Genomic DNA, 24078 nt, shown 5'->3' on the forward strand with positions numbered 1-24078 from the left:
TTTACAGTAGTGATAGAGCTCATCCGTGTAATGTTTTCAAAGCTATAAAAGCAATCAGAAGGTAGGATGTATCAGATATAGGAATGTCATTTGTCTCTTTTATGAAAGGGAATGACCTCTTTCCTAGTCTTTCCTGATCAGTAAATAAAAAAACTCCAACCCCAAGTCTGTGGCTTGGAACTGAAAAATAGTTGCTTTCATTACACATTTCTAAGGAAGTTTTGAAAAAGCAGCACGGGATAGCATTTAAATAACAAAGACCCTTCTTTAAATTCTCACCTTCTCTCCACTCACTAAGGGCCATTTAACAAAGGGAGCAGTTTTTACAGCTGGGATGATTTGCAACTGTTCTTCTCTTTCTCTTTCCTCCCTCCCCTACTGCTTGCTCATTATTACTAGCTAACATCTCTGCTAGGAAATGGAAAGTACAGCCCCTATCTGCTCCTTTGGGATGCCTAGTCTTCCTTTTCTGAAGCAGTTGTGTTGGTTTTTTTTTTTTTTTCCCTCTCCCCCCAACACTTTTCAGTTAATTTCTGGAGTAATTCCTTGAATTTATGGATCCTTTCTTTTCTTTACACTTTTTTTCTATATAAGCAAGCCCTGCTGCTACACCCCACTTTTTGCTCTGATCCTATCCGAGCCAACTGTCACTTTTTAGCCTGCAGGGAACCTTCTGGTACTAACATTCCTGCCTTGTTTTTATTAGAAGGGCATCTCTCACAACATATCCCTCGCTGTTTGAAGCAGAAGTCATGTGTATTCAGTAGGAATGAATAATGGATGTATTTAAAGGGTAACTTGCCCTTCTCTTTCCTTTGCACATCATAAATAATCATTCTTTTAGTTAGGTTTTACATATTGCTCTACAGGCACAGTTTGAAAAAATCTGGTGATTCAGCTCTAAGTTTAAAAAACACTGCTGTGTGCAGCTGATAGTTTCCGTGTCTGTAAACTGATTCCACACCAAACTCAGTGCTGGCATCTGTGTGCAGTTCTAGAATTCTGAACATTTAGGAAACTGGTCATGAGTTTATTTTGAAGTAACTCATGAGAATACAGCATCACAGGAGATGTATGGACAACATAATGGGGAGTGTTGGAGTGCTGGATAGAGTTCGTTTCAGCTGGCTTTATGTATCTTTTTAAAGATATCTTTAAATATCGACTCAAGATATAAAGGTATTTCTAGGTAGTTTTAATTCATATTTTTACACTTCAGGTATTTTTAAGATATTTTAAATACAGAGTTTTAAAAAATGTTTTAAGTATCTTCAGGATGAGCCAAAGATACTTTTCTCCTCTCACTGTAAAAGCGAGTTGGTTGATGAGATTGTGTGTAGTGATGTCTTCCTTTTGTCCAATAAATCCACTGTTTCTGGCCAGATATCACCATCTGAAGAATTCCCTGGGATAATGGTATTAAAGGATAAGCTGAATGTAGTTAGAATTTTCCTACTAACTGTAAAAAGCTTTAGTTGAGACACCCAAAGATCCTAAAATTGAAGGCCAGGCTTGGAGGATGATTTGATTGTTTGATTTCAGTTGAAAGATGTTAAAGTGAGAATCTGAGCAGCAAACGTTTTTGATGGGGGCAGGATGAGGGAACTGTATGTATTTTTATTGCCCATTTTACTTAGGTAACTGACAAATAGAGTGGCCTAATTTCTGTGTTATCATCAACACCTCAAAACTAGCCCCAAATTACCATGTTCTCTCTAGAGGACTTTCTCCTTGAGTATGTGGCTAAGATTTTTTCATATGTATCCTTTTGGCCCTTTAGTGTTAGGAGCTGGGGGTAACCAGTGTCTCTTTTCCAGTGTGTTGTGGCAGGACTGGGATCTAATTCCTGATGAGCATGGGGAAGAACGAACCCGACCCAGGGACTCTGGAGTCATGTGCCAGTATCATTTTTGCAAATGAGGCAGATTTACCAATGCAAGCATTTTCTAGGAGTAGAGGCAAATGATTTGGAGGTATTGGAAATCATGTATTCAAGTGATTTTAGCATCAGCACTTGTTAAAAAAAGAACCAGGTTGCAACTCTGATTTTACTGGTGACCTTTGGCATCTTCTGATCTCAGTACATGTGGCTGTAATTGTGAAATTGTATGAGTTTCCTGTAGGTCTAACAGTTTGACTCTACTTGTTATTACCGTGTTATTTGAGAGGCTGCTGATGTAAATATTAGTTTTGCATTTATAGGTGGTTATGCACATACTGAATTGTATAAGAAATTATTCCCTCTAAGAAATTCAGCTAATGGACTTCTTCAGAGATTAACATTTGCAAGGACTCAATCCTCTTTACAAACTGTCTTATGATAGTTTTTGGAATTTTAGTTGGGACAAAGTATTTTCTGCGTCTGTTCCTTCTGCAGCTGAAATTTATTAAGCCATTCAGACATATGTGACACTCAGTGTTGAAAATGAATGAAAATCTAAACATGGAAGGTTGAACTGCCCACTTTGTATTTGCTGGTGTGAAATTACCTTTCTTACATGTATCATTTTGCACTCACCTTGCTTTTCTTCTTGCTTTAAAATGAAGAACAAAATGGAGAATTTAGTCTTGAAAAAAATGGGATTTACAGGCAAGTTCTTCCTAGAGTTTAACTAAGACTTATCTCTGGGTGCCAAGCAGTATGTATTAATTGGAAACGGATTTTACGGACTTTCATATTTTTTTTCCTTTTCCCCTCCAGCTTCTGAAAAGAAAGCTTCTTCTAAAATCCTATGCCACCTTCATGGTGCTTTCAATAGCTTTGGCTTTATCTTCATTAGTGAGTGGAAGAAAGATAACTTGGAAGTTAGACAAAATTTTAAGGACTTCAAAACTTGCTTACAGTTCAGAGGAAGTGATAGGTAATCCCTCTCCCCTGGCCTTGGTTGTACAGAGATGGAGGAACTGACTGCATGAGACACCCATAACTAATATGGCAAGGGGGTACAAGTTGTGTGCAATGTGCAATTTTGCAACAGGGTTGAATTGCAGGCTTCCAGTTGATAAATCAGTTTTCAAAAATGAACTGTAAGTGGCACAACAAACAGTCATAAGAAGGTTCCATAGGAACACCTGAAGTCAAATGATCTATTATGGTCTGTTAACTCTGTGGAATAAGAGATGGTGGGTCTTTACCATGGGAAATAACCAAGAGGAGCTCTAGCTGAATGAGACAAGAGGATATTTACTAATGTGAGTGGTATGTAAGCTGCCAGCTATATGGTGTTTGAGTGACAGAGAGACCCCAAGCTGGCTAAGCTGTTGCCAGAGGGTATAGCTGCACCATGTCCCATTATTTCCTGTGACTCCTGTGTGCCTGCACATCTGCATTTCTCAAATCTAGATTTTTCAGTTCCTTTTCCTCTGCACTTTATTCTGGGCTCCATTCTGATGGCTCTCAGTTGGACTCATTTCAGCTTCTTTCTTCTGCTACAGCAGTGAATGTTCCCTGATTATTCCGGCAGTTGTTTGTTAAAGTTTTACGGGTTCTTTTTCTTCATGTGTCATGTGCTAGCTTCTGTTGCCCATTAGTGTTTGCTTTGGTTACCTTTTGTAGCATATGACTACAACTTGTGCCCTTGGTCCGTATTGCAATTTTCTGAGATCAGTCTTCTTTATACCCCTTCTGTGGTTAATATTCTTTACATGCCTTGCTGTATTTTTTAGTTCAATTTTTTCTTGATTCTTTGTGTGAATATTTTATACTCCTTGGATGGATATGACCATCATGTTGTTTGGAATATTTATTAGGTAGGTTTTGTGAGATTTTATCTGGCAGGGCTTTTCAGGGAAGGGAATGTTTGCTGCTTCTTTTTTTCAATCCCCCCAGAATAGCTGTAGCTGCCTGTCTTTTGTGTCGATGTGCATTTGTGTGCTAATATCTTTCTGATACCCGGTGGCCAGATGCCTCTGAGCTCTGCTAGTACTGTGAGCCAACTATAGGCTGCAGGACCGTGGTTTGCATGGCTCTGAGCCCGAGCTAAGACATCCTGCCTCTCAGCAGGGCTTGCTAGCTCAGTCTTGGTGCTTCAGCCAACCAGCAGCTATGTATCTTCTGTCCTCTGTGGCATGGAGGCATACAGCAGCTCACATGATTGTGATTTACTGCATACTTCCTTTAGAGTACACAGCTCATGAATTTATAGTCGTCCTGGTGGTTGCCTGGCCATTCTCTTTCCCAATGATGAAAACAACAAGACAGGGGCTATATGTTTAGTTCAGACCCTGGAGATAAAAGCAATATTCCAGAATTTAACAAATCTGTACATGAGACATTTAAAAGTGTTTCCTTCCCACCCCCCTGCTATGTTGGGTAATTATTCTGTTTGGAGGAGTTTACTGTCAGTGGTTTCACTTCTGAGGGTATTATTAAAATTTGTGGTAATTTATCAGACTACATTTGGATTTTATATATCAATCTTTCATTTTCTGCCTGGAGATGAGATATAGTAAAGTCAGATCTCTTTCTGTTGTGGTAGAGTAAGAAATCCTTCACCTCCCCAGACTTCTGTTCCTTGGAGATAAAGTAGTTCAAACACAGCATATATCAAGTGATAGGGAGTAGACAGAAGATCTGACGCTATGTCTCTGTCATGAAGGTTGCAACCTCATATCCCCTCAGCTGCAGCTCTGCACAGAATTTGTTTACTACTTCTAAAATGTGGATGTAAAGTTTGTTGCACAAGTTAAATGGATGATAATCACTGGTGGACATGGGAGGAAATCAGCTTGTTTTGAGACTGGCCCGTTCTTTGTGTCATCTTCTCTGTGTGTACAGCCTTTGGAAAACATTAGTGTTACATTTTAATAGAAAAGAGTCTCACTGACTTCCACTTTGCTCAATAGCAAAACAAAGTGCAAAGCACTTTAGAGCATACTCAGTAGCATAAAATTATTTCTTGGGCAGAAACACCTATGTAGTTTCAGTGGGAGTGATTTTTGATGGAGTGGAGCCTAGTCGACTTGTTTGGATGTAAGCCTATTGAAACAGTATCAGATTGCACTCTTTCTGCCATAATTTTACTTGGATCCCAGCTACTGTTCACATGCTGATGTCATACATCCAAATGGAGGACTCCGATCTTTTTCTCATTCTGAAATTTTTGATCTCTTGCTGTGTCCAATTTCCTGTCCCTGCACATCCTGGAATATGGAACTCTTTCGCCCATGGGTTTTCTCTGAGCTACTTGCATCATCCTCAGTATAAAGAGACCACATTGTAAAGACATTCTCTCCAGAGCTACCATTTATATATTTTGATTTGCCCCCATCCAACATTTTAACTCTTCTGACGTGGATTCCAAGATTTTTGTTATTTAGCAGTAGTTCCCTGCTAAAAATGCTGAGATCTTTAGGAAATTACAGTGCAGAGATTTGCAGATGGTCGAAGACTTGCTGAAGCTCTGCTTCACAGGGTAGCACAGACAGATTTGCCCAATGTTTGAATGAGGTATGTAGAAAGACAGAATATTTAATGATAGCTGTGACACTTGAAATTTTTACTCCATATAACTGCAAAGGCTTTTTGTTGTGTTGGAGTATTGATGCTTTCAGTTTTACTTTATCTTTGAATGAGAAACTTCCTTTCTCAGAAGGTTTCAACTATTATGATGAAAGTTTCAACTATTTTTATGATATCATAGCTTCAGCTGTGAATTGTGAGATGGGTTTTTTCTCTATAATAAAAGGGAAAAAATCTAAAATATGACTTTATGCATTCTAAAGACCATTTGAAAAATTTGCAGACTTCAGTCTTGTGGAGTTTTTATTTTGCTTTATCTGAGAAAAGTGATGAAATCTGTAATCCTGCAGTCCCCTGTTAAAGCAAAGCTCGTTCATCAGTGGCCTTTTAGGAGTCATGGCTCCTTGACTTCCCTAAAGAATGCCCAACCTAGAGCTTCCAGTTCATTTAAAAATTTTCGAGATGGTTTGGTCTTCCCTATATGGCATTCTCAATTCCTGTATTCCTGTTTAGGTTTACTGTGGATAATAGTCCTAACTGTGTGACAGTGGGAAGACCATGTTTTACTGCCATTAGGCAAAGCAATGCTTCAGCTCATCAGGTACCATTTTTGGGTATTAGATGGGCCTAAAACATACCTCTAATTTGAGCAGAAGGTTAAAGAGATGTAGAGCTGTGGGCAGTGTCAGAAGACAAAGGACACCATGAAGACTGAAACCTGGCTTTGTCAGATAGGACAGTGTCTGTGATCTTCCCTAAGAAGGATTAGTCAACTAAAAAGAAGTCTTAAGTCTTTATTTATTCTAGAATTGTTCTTTACATTTTATTTACCTGTAAACATTTGTTTTAGTCATATTCATAAAAATATAATTTATAGAGTAAATTTTGTCTCTGTCTTGCCACTAATTTTGTAAGAAGTAAGATAAACTGAGGCAAAATCAACAGTCTATGTGGTCTAAGGAAGAGGAAAAGCTAAATAAAGGCATCTTTGCCAAGATGTGCCTCTAGGACCTGTACTGTGGGAGAGGATTTCTTGCCAGACTGTAAAAACCAGTGTATTAGCAGATGGTGACCTTTGGGAAGTAGTTGTGTGTGCTGGGCACAAAAGGAGCAGATGGCTCTGAGCAAGCCTCAAACACAGCATACCGAAACAAATTCATAAATATTCAGGGTGTGGTAAAGACTGTAGGTCTATGAACGTTCATCTCAGGGCAAATGTGGATGTGAGGGGTCCCATCCTCTCATTTTACCTGCTTATTCCTTCCTTGCTGGACATGAAACATGATGATGCCACAATCTGTGGGGCTATGCTGTGTATCAGATAAGGAAGGAAACTGAATTTCACAACTACCTGGTTTGAATGGGAAAGTGAAGAAGGGACTGGACAGGAAACTAGCTTTAATATTGCCATATCTTTTGGGGAATTAATATTTGCTCTGTAGTGACTGAGTATCTTTTTGAGGTGCAGATGGAATTAATAGTGTTTCTGAGGTCAGCATTATTCACAGCTCTCCAGTGATGAGAAGAGCGTGATAATACCACATGTTGAATTCTTTCTCTGATATCTTTTCTTTGATGTTTTTGGACTCCTATGGTGTTTGTTCAACTGATATGTGCTTTTGGTATTGTAACTGAGGCTGGATTACGAGTAGGTGCCAAAACCCCCAAGTGTACAATCAATCTTTTATGCTCCATTTATATTTTCAGAGTATTTTTCCCAGGAAAAAATTCATCTTGTTATTCTAATGGGTGGCTTTGCTGCCAAGTGCCAAGTGTAGCTGCAAAAAAATATGAGCAGCATTTTCTCCAGCATAATATTTTATGTAGAGAGTGAAATGGACCCTCTGTCCTTCAGAGTAAGATGGACCCTCTGGTCATGCTTCATGTCCCACTTCATGCTGACCTCATGAGTGGATTTGCACATTCCTGTCTCTGGGTCTCTCAAAGATCTCTTGCTAATGTCACAAATCTGAGAAGTTTGATTTGTGAAAGATCTGTTGGATCACTTAGTCCTTTCACTGTGGGTCTGTGCAGAAATACTTCTCATGAAGTATTTTCACTTAAAACCTCTTCATTTATGGTGATTTATTACAGTTTAATTTCTAATGTTTATGCCACACATTGTCTCTCAGAAGATCAATTTTTCAGGGCAGACACCACTGAGGGTTCTCTGCATCTGTGAGACTGCATTTTGGAGCCAGTGAGAAGCACTATGAACCACTGGCTGGGACTTTGCTGAAGAGTTACTAAAAACCATCTTTGTTGGAAATTACTGCATTTACGATTCAGTCATTAGGGATTACACATTTCCATTTCAAAACTAAATTTTGAGGATTTCAGTTTGTGATAGGTTGACCTTGGCTGGCCGCCAAGGTGCCCACCAAGCTGCTCTCACTCCCTCTCCTCAGTGGGGGACAGCGGGAGAAAAAAACCCTAAACCCTTTATATGTCAAGGTTTTCGGGGAAAATGTAAGGACTGCACTCAGAAACAAAGCAAAATAAAGATTTATTCTCTACTTGCCATCAGCAGGCAATGTCCAGCCGCTTCCTGGAAGTAGGGCTTTGGTACACACAGTGTACCAGAAGTACACGTCAGAAGACTGCCTTAATCACTCGTGTCCCCTCTCCCCTTTTCCATTTGTTGGGCATGATGTTTTAAGATACGAAGTATCTCTTTGGTCAATTTGGATCAACTGTGTCACCTCCCAACCTCTCATACACCTCCAACCTATAGAGGTGATGTTGGAGATGACGCTGTGCAAGCACTGCTCAGAAATAGTTAAAACACGTGTGTTATCAGCCCTGTTCTGGGTACAAATACAAAGCACAGCACTACAATGGTTATTATGAAGAAAGTTAGCTCCATCCTAGACAGCCCTAGTGTACAGATAGATAATTTGTTGTAGTAATGTTTACAGCTTCTGTACAATATATTCCATTCTAAATGACTGATGGCATCTTTATTATTTAACATTTTCTGGAAACTGAGGTCTTTTTTTCTTTTGAACTTTTACTAACTTGGAGTTTTACTGGGCCAGATTTCACAGAGCTTTGTTCTTCTGAAACATTACATTACTTTGTGATTTTTATAACTCAAATTTACATTTTGAAGTTAGGTAGCAAAATCCAATAATGCATATATTAACTCTGCTAATATTTTAAATAATTTACTTTTTTAATGGTTTCAAAGTAGCTGCTCTGGGAACTGTAGTTAACCTTATTCCTGTGAAGTGATTTATTAATAGACAGTAGGAGCCCTTTTTATCTGACTGAGGGATTAAAATAATATTAGGTTAAAACTATCTAGTTCCCTCCCTCTCTTCTTCTGTTCCTTTGTAAGATGAGTAAAGGTCATTTGAAGTTAATGACTATTACATTTGGAAGTAATAACAGGAAATGCTCTAACAATAGGTAATCTCTCTTTTAGGCAGGGATGAACCCATTTCTAAGATGTGTTCACTTGCTTGTAATTCTGGTAAACTTCAAGCAGTAAGACTGAACGTTTCTATGTCCACTGCCTGCTTCAGGCCAAATTTGAAATTTTTGTTCAAAATACTCAGCAGTTTCCAAGGCTGAGACTATTCCCTTACTTGGAATCATTGACAGGTTGGTTGTTTGTTTTGAGCAGTTGAGTTCACCTGAGTTGTTGAACAGCTCAGTTATCTTAGCACTTAGCTAAGGAGTTGAAGCTTGCTGAGATGAAAGAGTCTTTTATGCTATTCATGTGTCCTTGACCATGGAAGTCTATCCAATGTGGATAAAGTTTTGTGTGACTTCAAATATAGGAAGTTCAGAGATACTCCCAAGACATGTCTCCTGGCACCAGACAGTCCTGGAATAGTATGTCCACCCATGTTTAAGGAAGCCTGAGAGTCAATGTGAAGATGGAGAGCCATTTGGTAGAAAGGAGATAATAGACAATGAATACTGGAGTGCCTTGGGTAAAGGGACTTGAGAAGAAGCCCTGAAGAGATGGACTAGACTACTTTAGAAACTCAAAATGAGACAAAGTGATACCTGAAACATGGTGGTCAAATAGAAGAAAAGTTGCAGAGGGGTTGAACCTGGGCAAAAGGAACAGAAAGGCATGGACCAATCAGCCCATGGTTTGCTCAAAAGCCTGACTGTTTCCTTTCTCTGGGGTCATGAAAATATTATACTTGTGTGAAATCTACAGCCAGCTCTAAATCTGGAACACAGGAAAAATGGTAGTTTGTTGATGTGGTCATTTGCTGCCGTGTCTCAAGGATTTGTTTGATGGCCTTATATGTGAGCTGTATTAAAGAAAACACAAAAATTACTAGCATACTGATTGAGGTGTAGGATGGGGAGGACAAACTATATTTTATAGCCTTGTCAAACTTAACTTTTGTGATATAGAGGTATTTCTTCCTGTGCATCACCATTGTAGCATTAAGTGCTTGTTTGTGAAATAAGCCTAAGCCAGCCTCGAATTTGGTGCATGCACTTCAGCTGTGTGAAGGAGAATCCTGCTTTCTCTGTGCTACTGCTTTCCCAGGTGTTGCAGAATCTGGATGTGTGTAGTGAGTAAAGCAGGGGGTATAGGAAATAAAAGGAAGTTGTTATGGGTAAGGTAGCTGAATCCATCCATGGAGACATGGGTCCTGACTCTGTCATTGATGCAGTGTTTTGTCTGTTGCTCAACAGTGACTTAAGATTTTGAAGATTTCATCTTATTTCTTTATGTTGAAATTGAGTACCCCAAGACTGATTAGCAGAAGTACTGGATATTTGTAGAGGTAACCCAAGGCTATAGTTTGAACATATTCAACTGTTAGGAATCGGAGAGTGAACATCCTGAGACCCCTGTATGTTTTTGGAAACTAAGCTTATTTTACGTCAGTTTGCAGGTTGTTCTAGTAGTGTGGATATTGCCATTCTCATTCTCTAGGGTGCATTATGAAGATTGATTAATGGCTGTGATGACAGCTATATAAAAGCATCTGAGAAAACTAATATTCCTACCTTGATGGTAGGATTTGAGTGTCTAGTCCAAAAAAAGGACATGACCACATATGGAACCATCTCTGCTGGGTACACAGTAAAGCAGGGGGCCTTGTCAAAGGATAATATATGAATACCTGATTAAAGACAATATCCAAATGCATATGTGCAAGAGGGACAAATTAGGCTTGTATAGGCAGCCATTCCCTAACTTACAAAGCTTTGACTTCATCATATTTTAAATACGTTTTTCATGCAGTATTTTTTTAATGTGTAATTTATGTTTCAACTGGGAAAGAGACTGGTAGAATAATAATGAATAGAGGATGAAATGGGAAGCTGTGTATTAGAAGACCTCCAGATTTTGTTATAGGTATTTTTCTTTGTGTAAGAATAAGTGCTATAGTTCTGTGGTAACTGGTTTGAGAATTAAATGGCCACAGAGAATGATATTTCCACAGTTGCAGCATTCATAGAGGTGAGCTCACAGCACCCCTGGAGGAGGCAGTTGCTTGGGCACTGGGAAATTTTGCCCAGTTGCTGCCTATCTCTGTTAGTGGGTAAAAGCAGGCTTCTCCTTTAAAGGCTGAAAGCCTTTCACAAGTGCTTTATTTACACTAGAAAAAAAAGCTAAATTGCTAGAGGCACATTGTGGAAAATGAAAACAACCCTGTTCTTCTGTATTTTCTATTCTGTAGGTAAAATACAAAAGAGACTTTGAAGAAAGCAAAGGAAGAGGGTTCAGTATTGTGACCGATACGCCCGAGTTACAAAGACTGAAAAGGACTCAGGAACAAATCAGTAATGTATGTGACTGCAACCTAAAGTAATTGTAGATGGAGAAATAGTGTGTCTAAGAAAAGGTGTGTTTGTTGGTGTTTTCGATGAAGTCTGTGCGAATGAACAATCTGGTTTTGGTGATTGATTTGTGTATGTCAGATTTTGAAATGTGTGTAACTGTATACCACGAACCTGTACAGCACATTGGCAATGTGTGTTCACCTCTCCAACCTTCAGCTAGTATGCTCAAAGTATTTTCTTAATTAAAATGATTTGACACTTTTTGCTCTTTTAATAGATTTATCATCAAATAAGAATACTTTTGGAACTTTTTGTTTACTTTTTTATTTATATAAATTATATACATTATGTAAGTTAAAAAGTTTTGTCTCTTTTTTAGCAGGGCTGTCAAAATTAGCCTAACAAGCAAGATGGAATTTTCTAGAAGCAGATAAAATTTTGATGCTGAGTTTTAAAAGAAAAGACATGCAAGACAATGCTCTGCAAGATGACAAAGAAATGGCAAATAGCAAAACCTAACATATTTCATTAGCTTACAGGAATGGGATTTTTAAAAATGGGACTTTTCCTGACTTATATTTTTGCTAAGAAATTTATTTATTCATACTGCGTTCTCCTGCAGCATGTTTAACTCACTGCATGATGGAATATTGAGTGATACGTCGTGCAAGTTCTGATATGTATAAAATAGGTAAGAACTAGTGAGAACTAGAAAAGATGCAGAATCAATACTATTCACTTGTCTTGGCTTCCCTTCTGATCATTCTTCTGCTGCAAGAACTTGTCCCTATGGATTATTTTGTGAAAATGTTTTTGAATCATTCTGTGTAGTGATAAAATAACAGCAAGGCATCAAAGACACCCAGTGTAAGTATGATCATAAGAAAATAATGGGATTTATTTACTTGAAAGAAAATCACTTTTTTTTTGGGTTGAGATATTATTGAAGAAAAAAGTCACTGAAAAATTCTAGTTTTTCACAGCAGTGAAGGTTTACTGTTCTTGCCAAACCATTCACTAGTTAAGATTTTGGTGTCCAGACCTGGTCTTTGAGATGAAAAATTTGGCCTCATTTCCTGGAGCCTTGGCCAATGGAGACAACAGTTGATTTAAGAGCAGTGCAACTGCTCTTGTATGTAGACAAGATGAGAACAAAAGCTCATCTCTTATGTTCATACTGGGGCTAACTGAAATTACTGACTTGTAAGAGAGAAAAATGTATTCTTCAGAGTGGCGAAAAGCACGGCCATTAAGACTTCCATTTGGGATCTGGGAAACCTCAATGACTCCCTGGCTTTAATCAGCTGCATTTTTTATTCAGACCAGGGACTTAAATTAGGTCCTCTCACGACCTACATAGCTTCCTCAAGCAAGAGTGATTCCTTTGTGTGGGGTAGCTCTGGAACGCATCAAGGGGATGAAACGAGCAATGCTCTGGTGAATACTTAATTCCTTGCACGGGTCTGCTCTCTAAGGAGAGTTTGTGAAGAGTGCCCTGGAGCAGCCCTGTGGTGCTCAGTTTGGGATATTGGCCTGCCAAGAAATTTATTCAGGCCTCCCAGACATCAGACTACAGAATAGTATGACACTGCTCACTTGCATGCTCTTATCTCTCTCTCTCTTGTCCAAAGTACATCGGGTTTTCTGTTGTGGGAAAAAGAGATAATAAAAACAAACAAGTAGTTTTGTGACATGGGAAAGAGTTTCCTTCCCATCTCTGCTTTTGAGTGGATCAAGGGAGTTTCTGTCCTAGTGGAAGATCTTGTTCCATGATTTATGATACTATCTGATTCCTGAACCAAAGATACTTAACCTGCCTTTTCAGATCCAGAAATAACTTTTTAAAATGGGAAAAGTGGGTTTTTTTTCCAATTTTTTCCCCTTGGTCATTGCATGCATGACTACTTTCTCTTCATTTCTAACCACCCAATTCTTAACAATATAGATTTGATCTTTCCAGTCTTGACAATAGTGAGTTGTTTTCTGCATGTATGTTGCTGACAGAGATTCCAGGTCAGGGACCCTATTAGAAATAATTAGTCTTGAAGGGTAAAATGGAATTTTAAAATGTGCTTGATAAAAGAAGTTGCATTTCACTTCTGTTTACACTGAAATAATTAATTTATAGCATTATATCCTAGAAAGATAATTCTACATAGGGCATAACTTCAATTTAATTAGAAAGTTCCTGTATTACAGAAATGCCTTCCACACAGAGTAGTTTCTGTATTTGTCAGATAAGCAGTATACATCACGGACTAAGGATCTAATTAAGGTTTCAAGACACTGAAAGGTAAGCACTTTAATAATTCTAAAATAATTTTAATTACCATATACAGAAAAATGGAAGAATACTAATATATCTATTTAATTTTCAGTTTAGTTTTGATTTCACCTTGAAGTACCAGAAACTTCTCAAAGAGCCTAATTGAACCAAAATTGTAACTACTTCATTGAAGGGGTAAGTGAGAACAGTTAATTGTGTAGATATCCTTGATAAAAATAAATAACAAAATAAATTTTATAATAATAAATGTTAATTAGCATGAATATTTTTAAAGGATCGTCTTTTTTGTCCTGATAAGGAATTTGACAGCATATGGATATTAGCACAATACTCTGACTTTTTAAAGAATTTCATGTGCTGTGAATACAAACCTTGTGAGGAAGAAAAGTCATGGGGAGGAGTGGAAGGAGAGTGGGTAGATAAAGGGGGTGGAATTTTGGTTGTTATTTTGCCACCAGCAATGCTTCCTCTGAAAATTTAGACCGAACTTGTGGACTTTATTTTATGGCTCTAGTGGAGGTATCAGGACCAGAATGCAGCTTCTTAGACAAGAATGAAATTTAATGTCACAATTTTTTAGCAGATATACAATGTATTTTGGCATTGAATATGTAGTCAACACACACTCACAAAAATGTTGTTCACACAGAGAAATGTGTACATTTTGTCAAAGGACCTTGTAGTGTTTTTTGTCCATTTTGAGCTTTGAGAAGCTTTTCAGAATGAATGCAAATATTCTCAAAATGAAAAAAAACCCAACCCCATGTATTTTTATAGGTGATTTTTCAGTTAAGCTAGCTGCAAACTGGTTTTGCAAGGAAAAGGTTAAGGTGGCAAAGCAAACAGAATAAATAAAGATGATGGCAAAAACTATTGGTCTATCATGACACAAGGCTAAATGAGGGAGTAGAAACTCAATTTAGTAATATTTTCTTTGGGGAAATGGAACACTTTCAGCAGTCTGCAGCAATGAGCTGCAGCTTACTGCCACTGCACTTTTATGTCTAGATATATGACTTGAGGCGTGTTTTATCCTATGTGAAATTAGTTGCTCTTTCTTAAATATGTTTCTGGTAAATGTCTGCAAAGTATAAAAGAAAACAGGTGTCCATACGAATTGATGGAGTGAGAAGCTTTCATTAAGATAAAGGCCAGTGCTTGGATAGTAGAGGTTGCTGGCTTGGTTGTATGGCTGGAAGGATGCATGGAAGCTTTCACAGTGCTTCTGCTCATTGCATTAAGAACCCATGTAAAAGCATTCCTCGCTTCTGCATTAATGCTGTTATGAACTTGAATCACATAAGAGCAAGAAACACCACAGATTTGTGCCCTTCTTCTCTTGGAGAGACAACAAAATGAAGTCATGAAGTTCATTTATTTGCATGTAACTCATTTTCCAGTAGGTTTGGGTTGTATCTGAAGTGAAAATGCAAAGAAGGAAAATAAGAAAATAGATTAAATCTGCTTTAAAAAACACATTTACAAGGTATCCTATTTTGGTGAAGAACTTAGGATGGACAGTAGAGTTAATGAAGAGAAGGACAGTGATTCACTCTATGGAGTAAGGCAGTGGCTTCCAAAGTATCAGGAGTTGAACTCCTCACTGGAGTTAGTGAGGCCTTTCTTGGATGCAGAGAGTGCATGAAGATCTTGTAGCATTCTTGAAAGTGTTATATGTGGGTTCTAATGGGAAAAGCTGTGTATTAATTTCTTTAAATGTCTTTAATGAGATATGGTGCATGGTATGGGGTTTTTAATTATCAAGGGTCGCATTCTATCTCTAGTTAAATTTACACAGCTTCAGGGGGTGCAGAGGAGGACAGGAATTCCCCTGTAACTTGAATCAACTGAACACACGCTATCTGGACAAAGACACAAATGATAAGGAATTGGGCACTACTTCAGATTTGATTTAGTATCAACTAAAGGAGAACACAAACCACATTGCTACTGTAGTTGTGCACATCTGCACATCTGAAATTAGAAACTGTCCCTAACAGACACTGAGCCATGGCTCCCTATTTGGAAGCTATTGGCAGAGTTGTTCAGTCTGTTTACTTGCTCAAACATAAAATGATCTCTTAAATTGCCAAAACAGATTGTAGAGAAAATTGGCAGGAGAAGATGTTAACAGCATGGCCCAGAACTCCACTTGTATGATTCACAGCACAAAGCCTGCAGATACTTGTCTCTAAGGGCTTTTTGCCTTCCGTTGAATCCAAGTGAAGAAGAAGAATAGGGAACAAGAAAAATTGACAGCAGCATCAATGTCTGGATTTCACAAAAAGCAACCCTGGTACATCAGTGAAGATGGGTAAAAGCGTTTTAAATCACATTCTAAAAGAACTTATACTGTTCTAGGCAACACTGGGATTTTACTGCTTCTGAAGTAATTAATACTTTATTCCTAAGCCCTTATATTCCTAAGCATGATTTTTGTCTTGCTGTAGTTTCATTGGGAAAATAAGTGTTTATTTATGTGTGACACTTGTGTTGACTAACATAGATGTTAGCACTTGTTGAGCAGTGTCCTAGTGCTGCATGTCCATGGCAGGTGTGGTCAGCCAGATGCACCCTGGTGCTGCTCACTGCCTTCTGCTGCACTTGGTACCTCTGACCAACTCCAAGAGGTATTCATTATTTGATATGCTGTATGCTTAATTCCACACAGCTGCACTTCAAATATTTGCATATAACTCATGTGGTTAAGCATCTATCAGTTGAGTTCAACAGCATTTTTTCTGTCTGGAAACAGGAAGGTTGAATGTGTCATTCCTATTGCTAACATGAGTTTATCTCTGCAAGAAGGTGGAGCTCCCGCTGTGCTCCTGTGCAGTGAACATACAGAGAGTCACATCCAACCTTGTTCTTTCTGTGGAGTGATCTTCTAAGCTTGTTTTGTGTAGATACATAGAAATGGAAATTCTGAGAAGCTTCAGGTCTTTGACTTTCTAATAGTTCTGTGTTGAAATTTGACTTCAGATTTTCAGAAATCATTCTGTCTTTAAATGTGAAGTCCTAATAAATGCCTTAGAAATTACTTACCAAAAGAATTGCATTAATTTTCAATGACCATGAGTATTTTTTGCAGATTTTTACATAGGTTTTATATTTTGTAAGCTATCAGAATTTTTTAAAATGACTGAACACATTCTTAAGAAACGATGAATCTGAGGAAATGTAAGTAATATTTTAGACAGAAGTCATGCTAAATGAGAAAACAGAAAGCTTTGAGAATTCATTTGAAACCTCAAGGTGTATTCTACCTGAAAATGAGCAATCTTTCTTTACTGATCACTATTAAAAAATGCAAAATTGGAGACAGTGTTAAATTAATTCCTATGTATATGAATTCTTTACCTACAGTTTCAGGAAAAATTCTGAAGACATTTAGTGGCATGCTGCTTCACCACTTCTTTTTGCTGTGATCCCTGTGTAGGACAATAGTCACCAAGTATTCAGCTTTCTGATATTTTCTTTAATTTACTGTTTATTCACTGTATGTTTTGATATTCCACACACCATAAAATGTTATAAAAACAAGCTGTAACTTCTTTGTGGAGTTTTCATCAAAGCTTCTTTCTCACTTCTTTAACTGTATTCATTTACATTGTTTTCAGAGTTGTCCAAGAAATAAGGAGGTGTTGGAGTCCTCCAGTATGAAGGGTGTGGATATGTGACCCTTATTTAAATGAAGAACTAAAGCAAAAACATTATTCATACTAATACAGTAAGTAGCACCTAGAGCAAACCATTATCTTCTTTGTAGCCTCCTATTAGAAGTAGAGGGAGGTACAGCCTTTGCTAGGGAATTTTACAGTTGTTGAGGAGGAAGAGATTTCTGAGGATCCAGAGCAGTGTGTTCATGATTCATCTGGGGTGGCATTGACTTCTCTTTCTGTTCCCATAACTTTTTCAGATTCTCTTTTCTGGTCTCTTTCTTAATACTTGTGATTTACATAACAATAGCTCCCAACATGTGGGAGGAAACAGTATTTTTAGACCCCAGAATGCCAACTTGAAGGATACTTTTTGGAATGTCAGATAGTCATTACAGTAATTCTATGTGAAACTGTCAGTACAGGGGGAACTGAATAATTAGGTGACGTAAACTATGGCTAAATTTCTGCTGAGCAGGTGGATGTTCAGTTTTCAGCAATGTAGAACTCAGTTATAGACCATATTCCGTGGAGGTAGTAGAAAAGATATCCCTAATGAGGTGACATTCCTCACCTTCTAAAGGTCAACTTCCTGGTCCAGAGCAGGAGAAGCATTAGGGTCTATCAGTGATGTTGTTATGAAGCTGCTTCTTTTGTAACACAGGTGGAAAAGTGCGTAACTCTTCTCTAGAAACAGCAGAAGCATTATGTCTTTGAGAAGCTGAAAAAAAAAATTCCCTGCCTGAAGCATAACTGAATTTGGAAAAATTGTTAGCATTAGAAATAAGGATTTATAATTCTGTTAGTGGGCTGTTTATTATCTGTCATACTGCCCCCAATAGCATTAGATGTGTAGATTCAGATAGGCCTTTGGGTAAGTCCACTGAAACACTATCTGCAAATCTGTACTGAGGTTCTGGTAAACTACTAATGTGTGAAAGAATCATATTAGCAAATTGTGTAAAATGGAAGTTCCTTTCTGTTGCACACAAGTTTATTTGGACTTGAATGGCCTGTGACCTTGGGACAATTTCTGCCTGGGGAAAGCTCCCTTTCAGCAGTCCTACTGTGAGGATGGTAAGCAACCTCAAATGAAGCTTCTCAAATGTGAATCCTCAGAGATGCAAGGGGAAATATTTTAGGTTAAGTGGATCTCTGATAGTCAAAGCAAGCAGATGTGACGCCTACATATCTGCTTCTTAAATGATCTTATTCCATCTGGCTTTATTCTATAGGGTTGCTTAGAAAAAATATTTTTTCTCTCTTTTTTTAAAAGGAGTATAATATGATGCCTATTATTATTTATGGTGGTTTATTATATTTTTCTAGGGTTTCAGAAGTCTATTTTATAAGTTTACAGAAGAAATTATTGTAACTATTGCCTTATTGCCTTTTTTTAAATTAGTGCTTTTATGTGAAATCAGCTGACTACAGAAGTATGTAGCTTCGAAGTTTCAAGAAGTTTTTCATGAAGTTCCACAGGGAGTAGTACAGTCTTTCTGATTCTAATTTAAATAAATAAATTTGACAGGATGACTGTAACCTTGCTCACTGTATTGACAAAATAAAATGAATTGTGTGGTGGAAATAAAGCAAGCCGTCCAGAAAAATCCCCAAAGGCATGGATTTACTGCATATGTAAGTGGGTCAACTCATGCATGAGAAATGAATGCTAAATGTAAATTGGTTGCAAAACTGTAGACTTTAAGTAGAATAGAATCAACTGATAACCTAAATATTTTGATAGGGATGTCCTATCATGCTTCTCTTTTGAAAACAGCAAGAAAGCTCAGTTATAGAGAAATAATTAAATCATGTATCTGTGCAAACTAGAACAGTGTCATTGCCCTCCAGAATCAAAGGCATTGCATTCATTTATGTTGCTGGAATTGGTAAATTTTAAGTTAAACCTGTATTTGGTTAAACATCTGTTTATGTTGATGGGTTGCTTTATGTGATATACACTTCAGTTCTGTAAGACTGCTCTATTCCTTGATGAGCAAAATGTTCAATCCAGCCTAGAAAAATACTTCTTGGGCTTTTCTTGAGTAAAATAATAATAAAATAGAATCATCTAGTTTGGGGATACAAAAGAAAAAAAATAAAAACTTGTGTCTTGCTGGTTTAATTTTCTATTTGTGATAACATTCATGTTACAAGGCAAGGCTTATATGAAAGGCATCAGTAGTTTAAGAAACTCCTACATAATCTTAAAATATGTAACATAACATTTCATGGACTTAATTTTTAATCTACACTAATTTCCAGCTTGGTGCCAGATGAATGTGTTACAGATACATATTGACCTAAAGTCTTACATCTGTACCTTTTTATAACTCTGAAAATCCCGATTGAAGGCTAAAACAGCTATGTAAATGTAAGGAATAAACTTACAGGTATGCATTTCCACATTTTGCTGTGGTATTCACTGTATTGTATATGCTTCTTTGGGCTGTATTCTACAGAATGAAAAATTCCAAGCTGTAATGAAGACAGCTATGAAGTGTTTTGTGGTAACTGTTGTAAGCACCGGTCCATTGTCTGACTAAAAGATGTGAGTGTCTCTTTAAACACTAGTGACTTCAAAACTTAATCTATTTGGAAGGTTTCTTATATTTAAATATATGGCTCTTTTTTTTTATGTTGTGATACTAAGCAACTAAATTATGACAAAACCCCAACTTATTTTTCCGGTATCCTTGAATATATTTTAGTGGTATCTAAATCACTAATTATTTTTAATGAGTATGTACTTTTGAAGTCAGTCTTTTTTACATATAGAAAAAAGAGAATGAAAATAAAATAAAACCTCTTCATGGCAGGTCAACTTGGGAGCTAATTAAAATGAGGCTTTTAAAACGGGAAAAAATTAATTAGCCAAAAAGTTGAGAAGTAGGAGTTAGCACCTCCAGAGATCTTTGGGTAGTTAAATGCTTGCAAGGAAAATACGATTTCTAATTTCTTGTTTTACTTCATTGTCCATTACCTGCTTTTCATTTTACCCTTTAGTTCCATCTTACCTGATGCTTTTGTGCTGTGTATCTGTTGCTAGGGCACCATCTTAGGCATTAAACCTCCTGCTGAAGAACAAGATACTCTGCTTCTTCTAATACCATCTTTAATCTTGATCCCTGGAGGTTTGAATGTCTCACCCCTGTAATGCTCACAGGCTTCCTTGACAACAGGAGTATCTCGTCCTCTGTGACACTCAGTGTTTTTTTTTTTGTTTTTTTTTTTGTTTTTTTTTTTTTTTTTTTTTTTTTTTGGTTTGTTTGTTTGTTTGTTTGTTTGTTTTGTTTTGTTTTGTTTGTTTTTTGTTTTGGTTTTGGTTTTGTTTTGGCTTGTTAACACATATGTCTGTGATTTTGTGATTTCCTTAGGCTGTCAGTAGATATATCAGTTGTGACAAAGCCAGAACTGTAATGAGTATAATTAATGATTGAACTTTTTTGCCATCCTAACACGAGAAAAGAAGTTTACATGTGCCATTTCTGCTTCTCTAGAGAGATCTGAGAGGATAAGAAATAAATTTGTGTGAAGCAGTAAATTAGAGTGACACAAGAGTGCTTTTAAACTCTTTCTGCTCTTGTAATTATTCAAATAATGATTTAGTTACAGAAATATTTCTGTACTTTTTTTGGAATGCTCTTTGTCTCACGTCAACACAGTCTTGCTGTTAGAAACCACATAATTTTAATGGAAAATTGAAGGATGTTTCTTTCCCCTCTACTCCCAGATCTTTCCTGAGTTTCTTTCTCTCCTTTCTTAGTTGGTAGATAGTGACCTGGTTTAGTCCCTACAAAGGACAGAGTATAAAGGAGGAGATGCTGAATATGTCACTAAGTAAGCCAGCCACAAGCAGAAAATAGAGGGAGTCTGAGTGTCAGTCCCTAGTGGACTTCGGGATGATGTAGTCTGAGGAAAATATAATTTCACAGGTGTGTTTTTTGAACTTCAAGCATTTTCTGAACCTAATTTCTCTTATGCCCCTGTTTTGTCTTGGCTTCTTCTTTCTCTACTGGGGAACAGTGGTTTAAAGTGAACCCATACCCAGTTTGGCCAGTCTAGCTCTTTTCTAGCCTTAAGAGGAGAAATATACTCCAGAGGGTTTTACTTCTGTTGCCAAGGTTAACTCATTTTTATAGGGTTTGGCATAACAGGAGAGCTGTTTCCAGTTTCCACAACAGTGAGTGGGTAAGTAGCTGAGGAGGATAGTGTGGCTGGTGTGGGTTTTGGCACAGCAGAGGTGGTCTTTGAGGGAAGACTGGAGGATTGTCTTATGAGGAACCTGTGGCAAGACCCAGAGTCTGTACTGAGGCAAGGTCTGGGTGTCTCCAGGCTGTGCCTCAGCTTGCCAATACTGAGCAGGGGTCCTACCTCCCTCCTCTTATAATGAACTGGGACAAAGGTACTTTGTCACCTTTGGTCTTAAGTGAGATTAGTAACCATTTTGTTACAGATCTGGAGCCACTCAGTAGTGCTGTTCCTTCAGGTACCACTGATGGGAAATGAAGGATTCAAAGGATCTGTGGAGGTGCCTCAATCTCATCTCATGGTTTCTTGCCTGCTCAGCAGAAATACTTGCAGAAATACTGGTATGGGCTGGGCTGCCCTTGGCTGCAGTGTTGTGAGGACAAGAGGAAGGGCCAAAGGTTTTATTTGCCTGTGCCAGCAAGCTGTAGACATGACCAGGGCAAGGGTAGCAGGCGTGGAATGAGGTCACTTGTTTGGTGTTGCCTTTTGTTTAGCATTCCTTTCTGCACAGTGCGTGTTTCTGGCTCAGATAATAGCTGACATGCTGTCTTGAATTGAGTTAGCAGTCAGGGTCCTTTTCAACAGAAATGAAGTGGACGAAAGGCTCAAAAAAGCTTGGTGGTGATGGAAAATTAAGCAGAATTATCAATGAAGGTGATGGCAAAATTTATAAAAAGCTGACTATTGTGGGATTGGAGATTAGATGATCAGTCTATACTGAAAATTAGTGGAAAAAATACTCAAAAGACACAAATGAGGGTTGAGCTTTTGTTATGAAAAAAACCCCATTAAGTGGAATAAGTCTATAAAGTTAGGTAGGATACAACTGCAGAAGTGAATTTGATTATGTTCAGTTTCTTACAAGGCAAGAACTAGATGCAGGAAATGCAGCAGTCAGGCATTATGCTTAAAAGAAAAGAAAATATGCGGCATATAATAAAAATGTGAAACTCTTTAATATAGGAGCCAGGGAAGACTAGAATTTTAAAATATATTAAAAGAAAGATTAGACAAGCTTGTGAAAGTAAAATTAAAATTAATCAGGAAATATTAACTGTTGTTATCTGAATCCAATAACAGGGTCGTTAAGGCTCTGGTATGCTGATAGCAGGAAACTGAAATTATCTTAGTAAGGGGAGGCCGTTCCACAGGTACTCGCCTTGGCATGCATTACTGAGCAGTGGCAGAACCCTGATGGTGTCATCAGTGAAACCAATGAGTCCATCAATGAACTTAGTATCTTGTGCTACTACTAGTCACAGCTGTGGCTCTGTCCTACCAAGTTGTGGCCAAGCCATTGTGTCCTTGGTTAACCACATCTGGCTTGAATGTACAGAGTTAAAAAGGATTAATAATTATGCACTTGACCCCAGACCCCTCTGATACTGGTGGCCTTAATTCCTGACATCTGATTTTCTTCACAGGCTTTCTGTTACAAACCAGAAAACATTTCTGAGCCTTGAGTGGTGAATTTTGAAGAGATGGCTGAGATTCAAAGGTATCTAAGGTATGATGGGCATTCCTTACATACATGCAAGTGTTTTTGCATTGCACAGCAGTAGACAGACAAGGTATTAGTGTGACCCACTAGCAAGTTACTGGTTTTCAAGTGAGTCTACTTATCATGTTAACACACTTGCCTTGGCAGTGCACGACCTTCTTAAGCATACAGAGTGAATTCATAAACTGAATGATGTTCTCCAACCACCAAAGTATATTCAGTCCACTGGACCACAGTAGAGGCCATAGCTGCCTCTCCCTCTTGTAAAATATGGATTTTATGTCTTTAGAATAATTTAATCCTAGAGATCTGCTGCTGTTACACAGCAGTTCTTTCTAATAGAAACATTGTTTATGTTATCAGGCTTAGAAATGAGACATCACTTCGAAGTTGTGTTCCCTTGAGACCTGAGTGTGATGCTAACTGCAATTCCAAGCTTTAAAATTCAGAAAGAGGAAGGCTGGAAATAGTGGGTGCTGAAAATCAGATTGTTGCATGACCTCTGTTTGCCCTGTCAAGGGGTCACTGAGGCTTGTCTGGTGCATGCACTGAACTTGTAATTTATGTTTGTAGAGGATGTCAGGAGGAAGATTCATGCCTGGATGTGCAGGTGCTCCATTAGGACTTAGAAAGACATGGATTGATTAGGTGGTTATTGCCATCTGCAAAATTAGCCTGGTCAGAGACCTCTGACAGGGAAGCTTGGTGCATAACCAGTGAGTCAGGCTGCAATTGACAAAGCCTCAAAATGTTGGCGGTAGAAAATTGTGAGAGCTATCACATCTGGTATGGGGGCTCTGAAGTTTTGGGGATGCCATAATGCATCTGTCTGATGTTGGAAATGAATTTTGCCATGATTTTTTGTGTCTGAATCTGCAGAAGATAAACACACAGTCTGGTGTGTGTGTATGTGAGATACAGGAGGGAGGGGGGTGTAGCCAGAAATTTAGCTGGTTTCTGTTGCTTTTGGGGCAGTGTATAAATATGTGCCAGATGTATAAATGAGACCTGGGAATTGAGCATATCCCACAAGTATAAATGAGACTTAGGAGTTATCTGGTGGGCTTGTGTCTGTAGGAAAAGATATTCCTATGGTTCAGAACAGCATGAGGAACTTGGGGAATCCTAGGAAATCTGCTCCATGTGAGCA

At 38.0% G+C, this 24078-nt stretch overlaps 1 protein-coding gene across 8 annotated transcripts in view; it reads left to right on the plus strand.

Annotated features, from left to right (window-relative positions):
• The window catches only part of NEBL (nebulette), a 251730-nt gene that overhangs the window by 100520 nt on the left and 127132 nt on the right, over positions 1-24078 (plus strand). For 4 of the 8 annotated variants that reach the window (XM_083861077.1, XM_083861071.1, XM_083861074.1 and 1 more), the window contains exons 1-6: positions 11125-11232; positions 11850-11918; positions 13427-13520; positions 13606-13688; positions 17135-17244; positions 22852-22934. Coding sequence is in view for 2 of the 8 variants with exons in the window: in XM_083861078.1 (XP_083717204.1) it covers positions 11125-11232 (108 nt within the window). In the remaining 6 variants the exon portion in view is untranslated. Of the gene's footprint in view, positions 1-11124; positions 11233-11849; positions 11919-13426; positions 13521-13605; positions 13689-17134; positions 17245-22029; positions 22082-22851; positions 22935-24078 lie in introns of those variants that run through there. The other 4 variants (XM_083861078.1, XM_083861079.1, XM_083861073.1 and 1 more) reach the window with 3 other exon arrangements.

The sequence above is a fragment of the Zosterops lateralis genome (assembly GCF_965231275.1).
Source record: "Zosterops lateralis genome assembly, chromosome: 1".
Taxonomy (NCBI): domain Eukaryota; kingdom Metazoa; phylum Chordata; class Aves; order Passeriformes; family Zosteropidae; genus Zosterops; species Zosterops lateralis.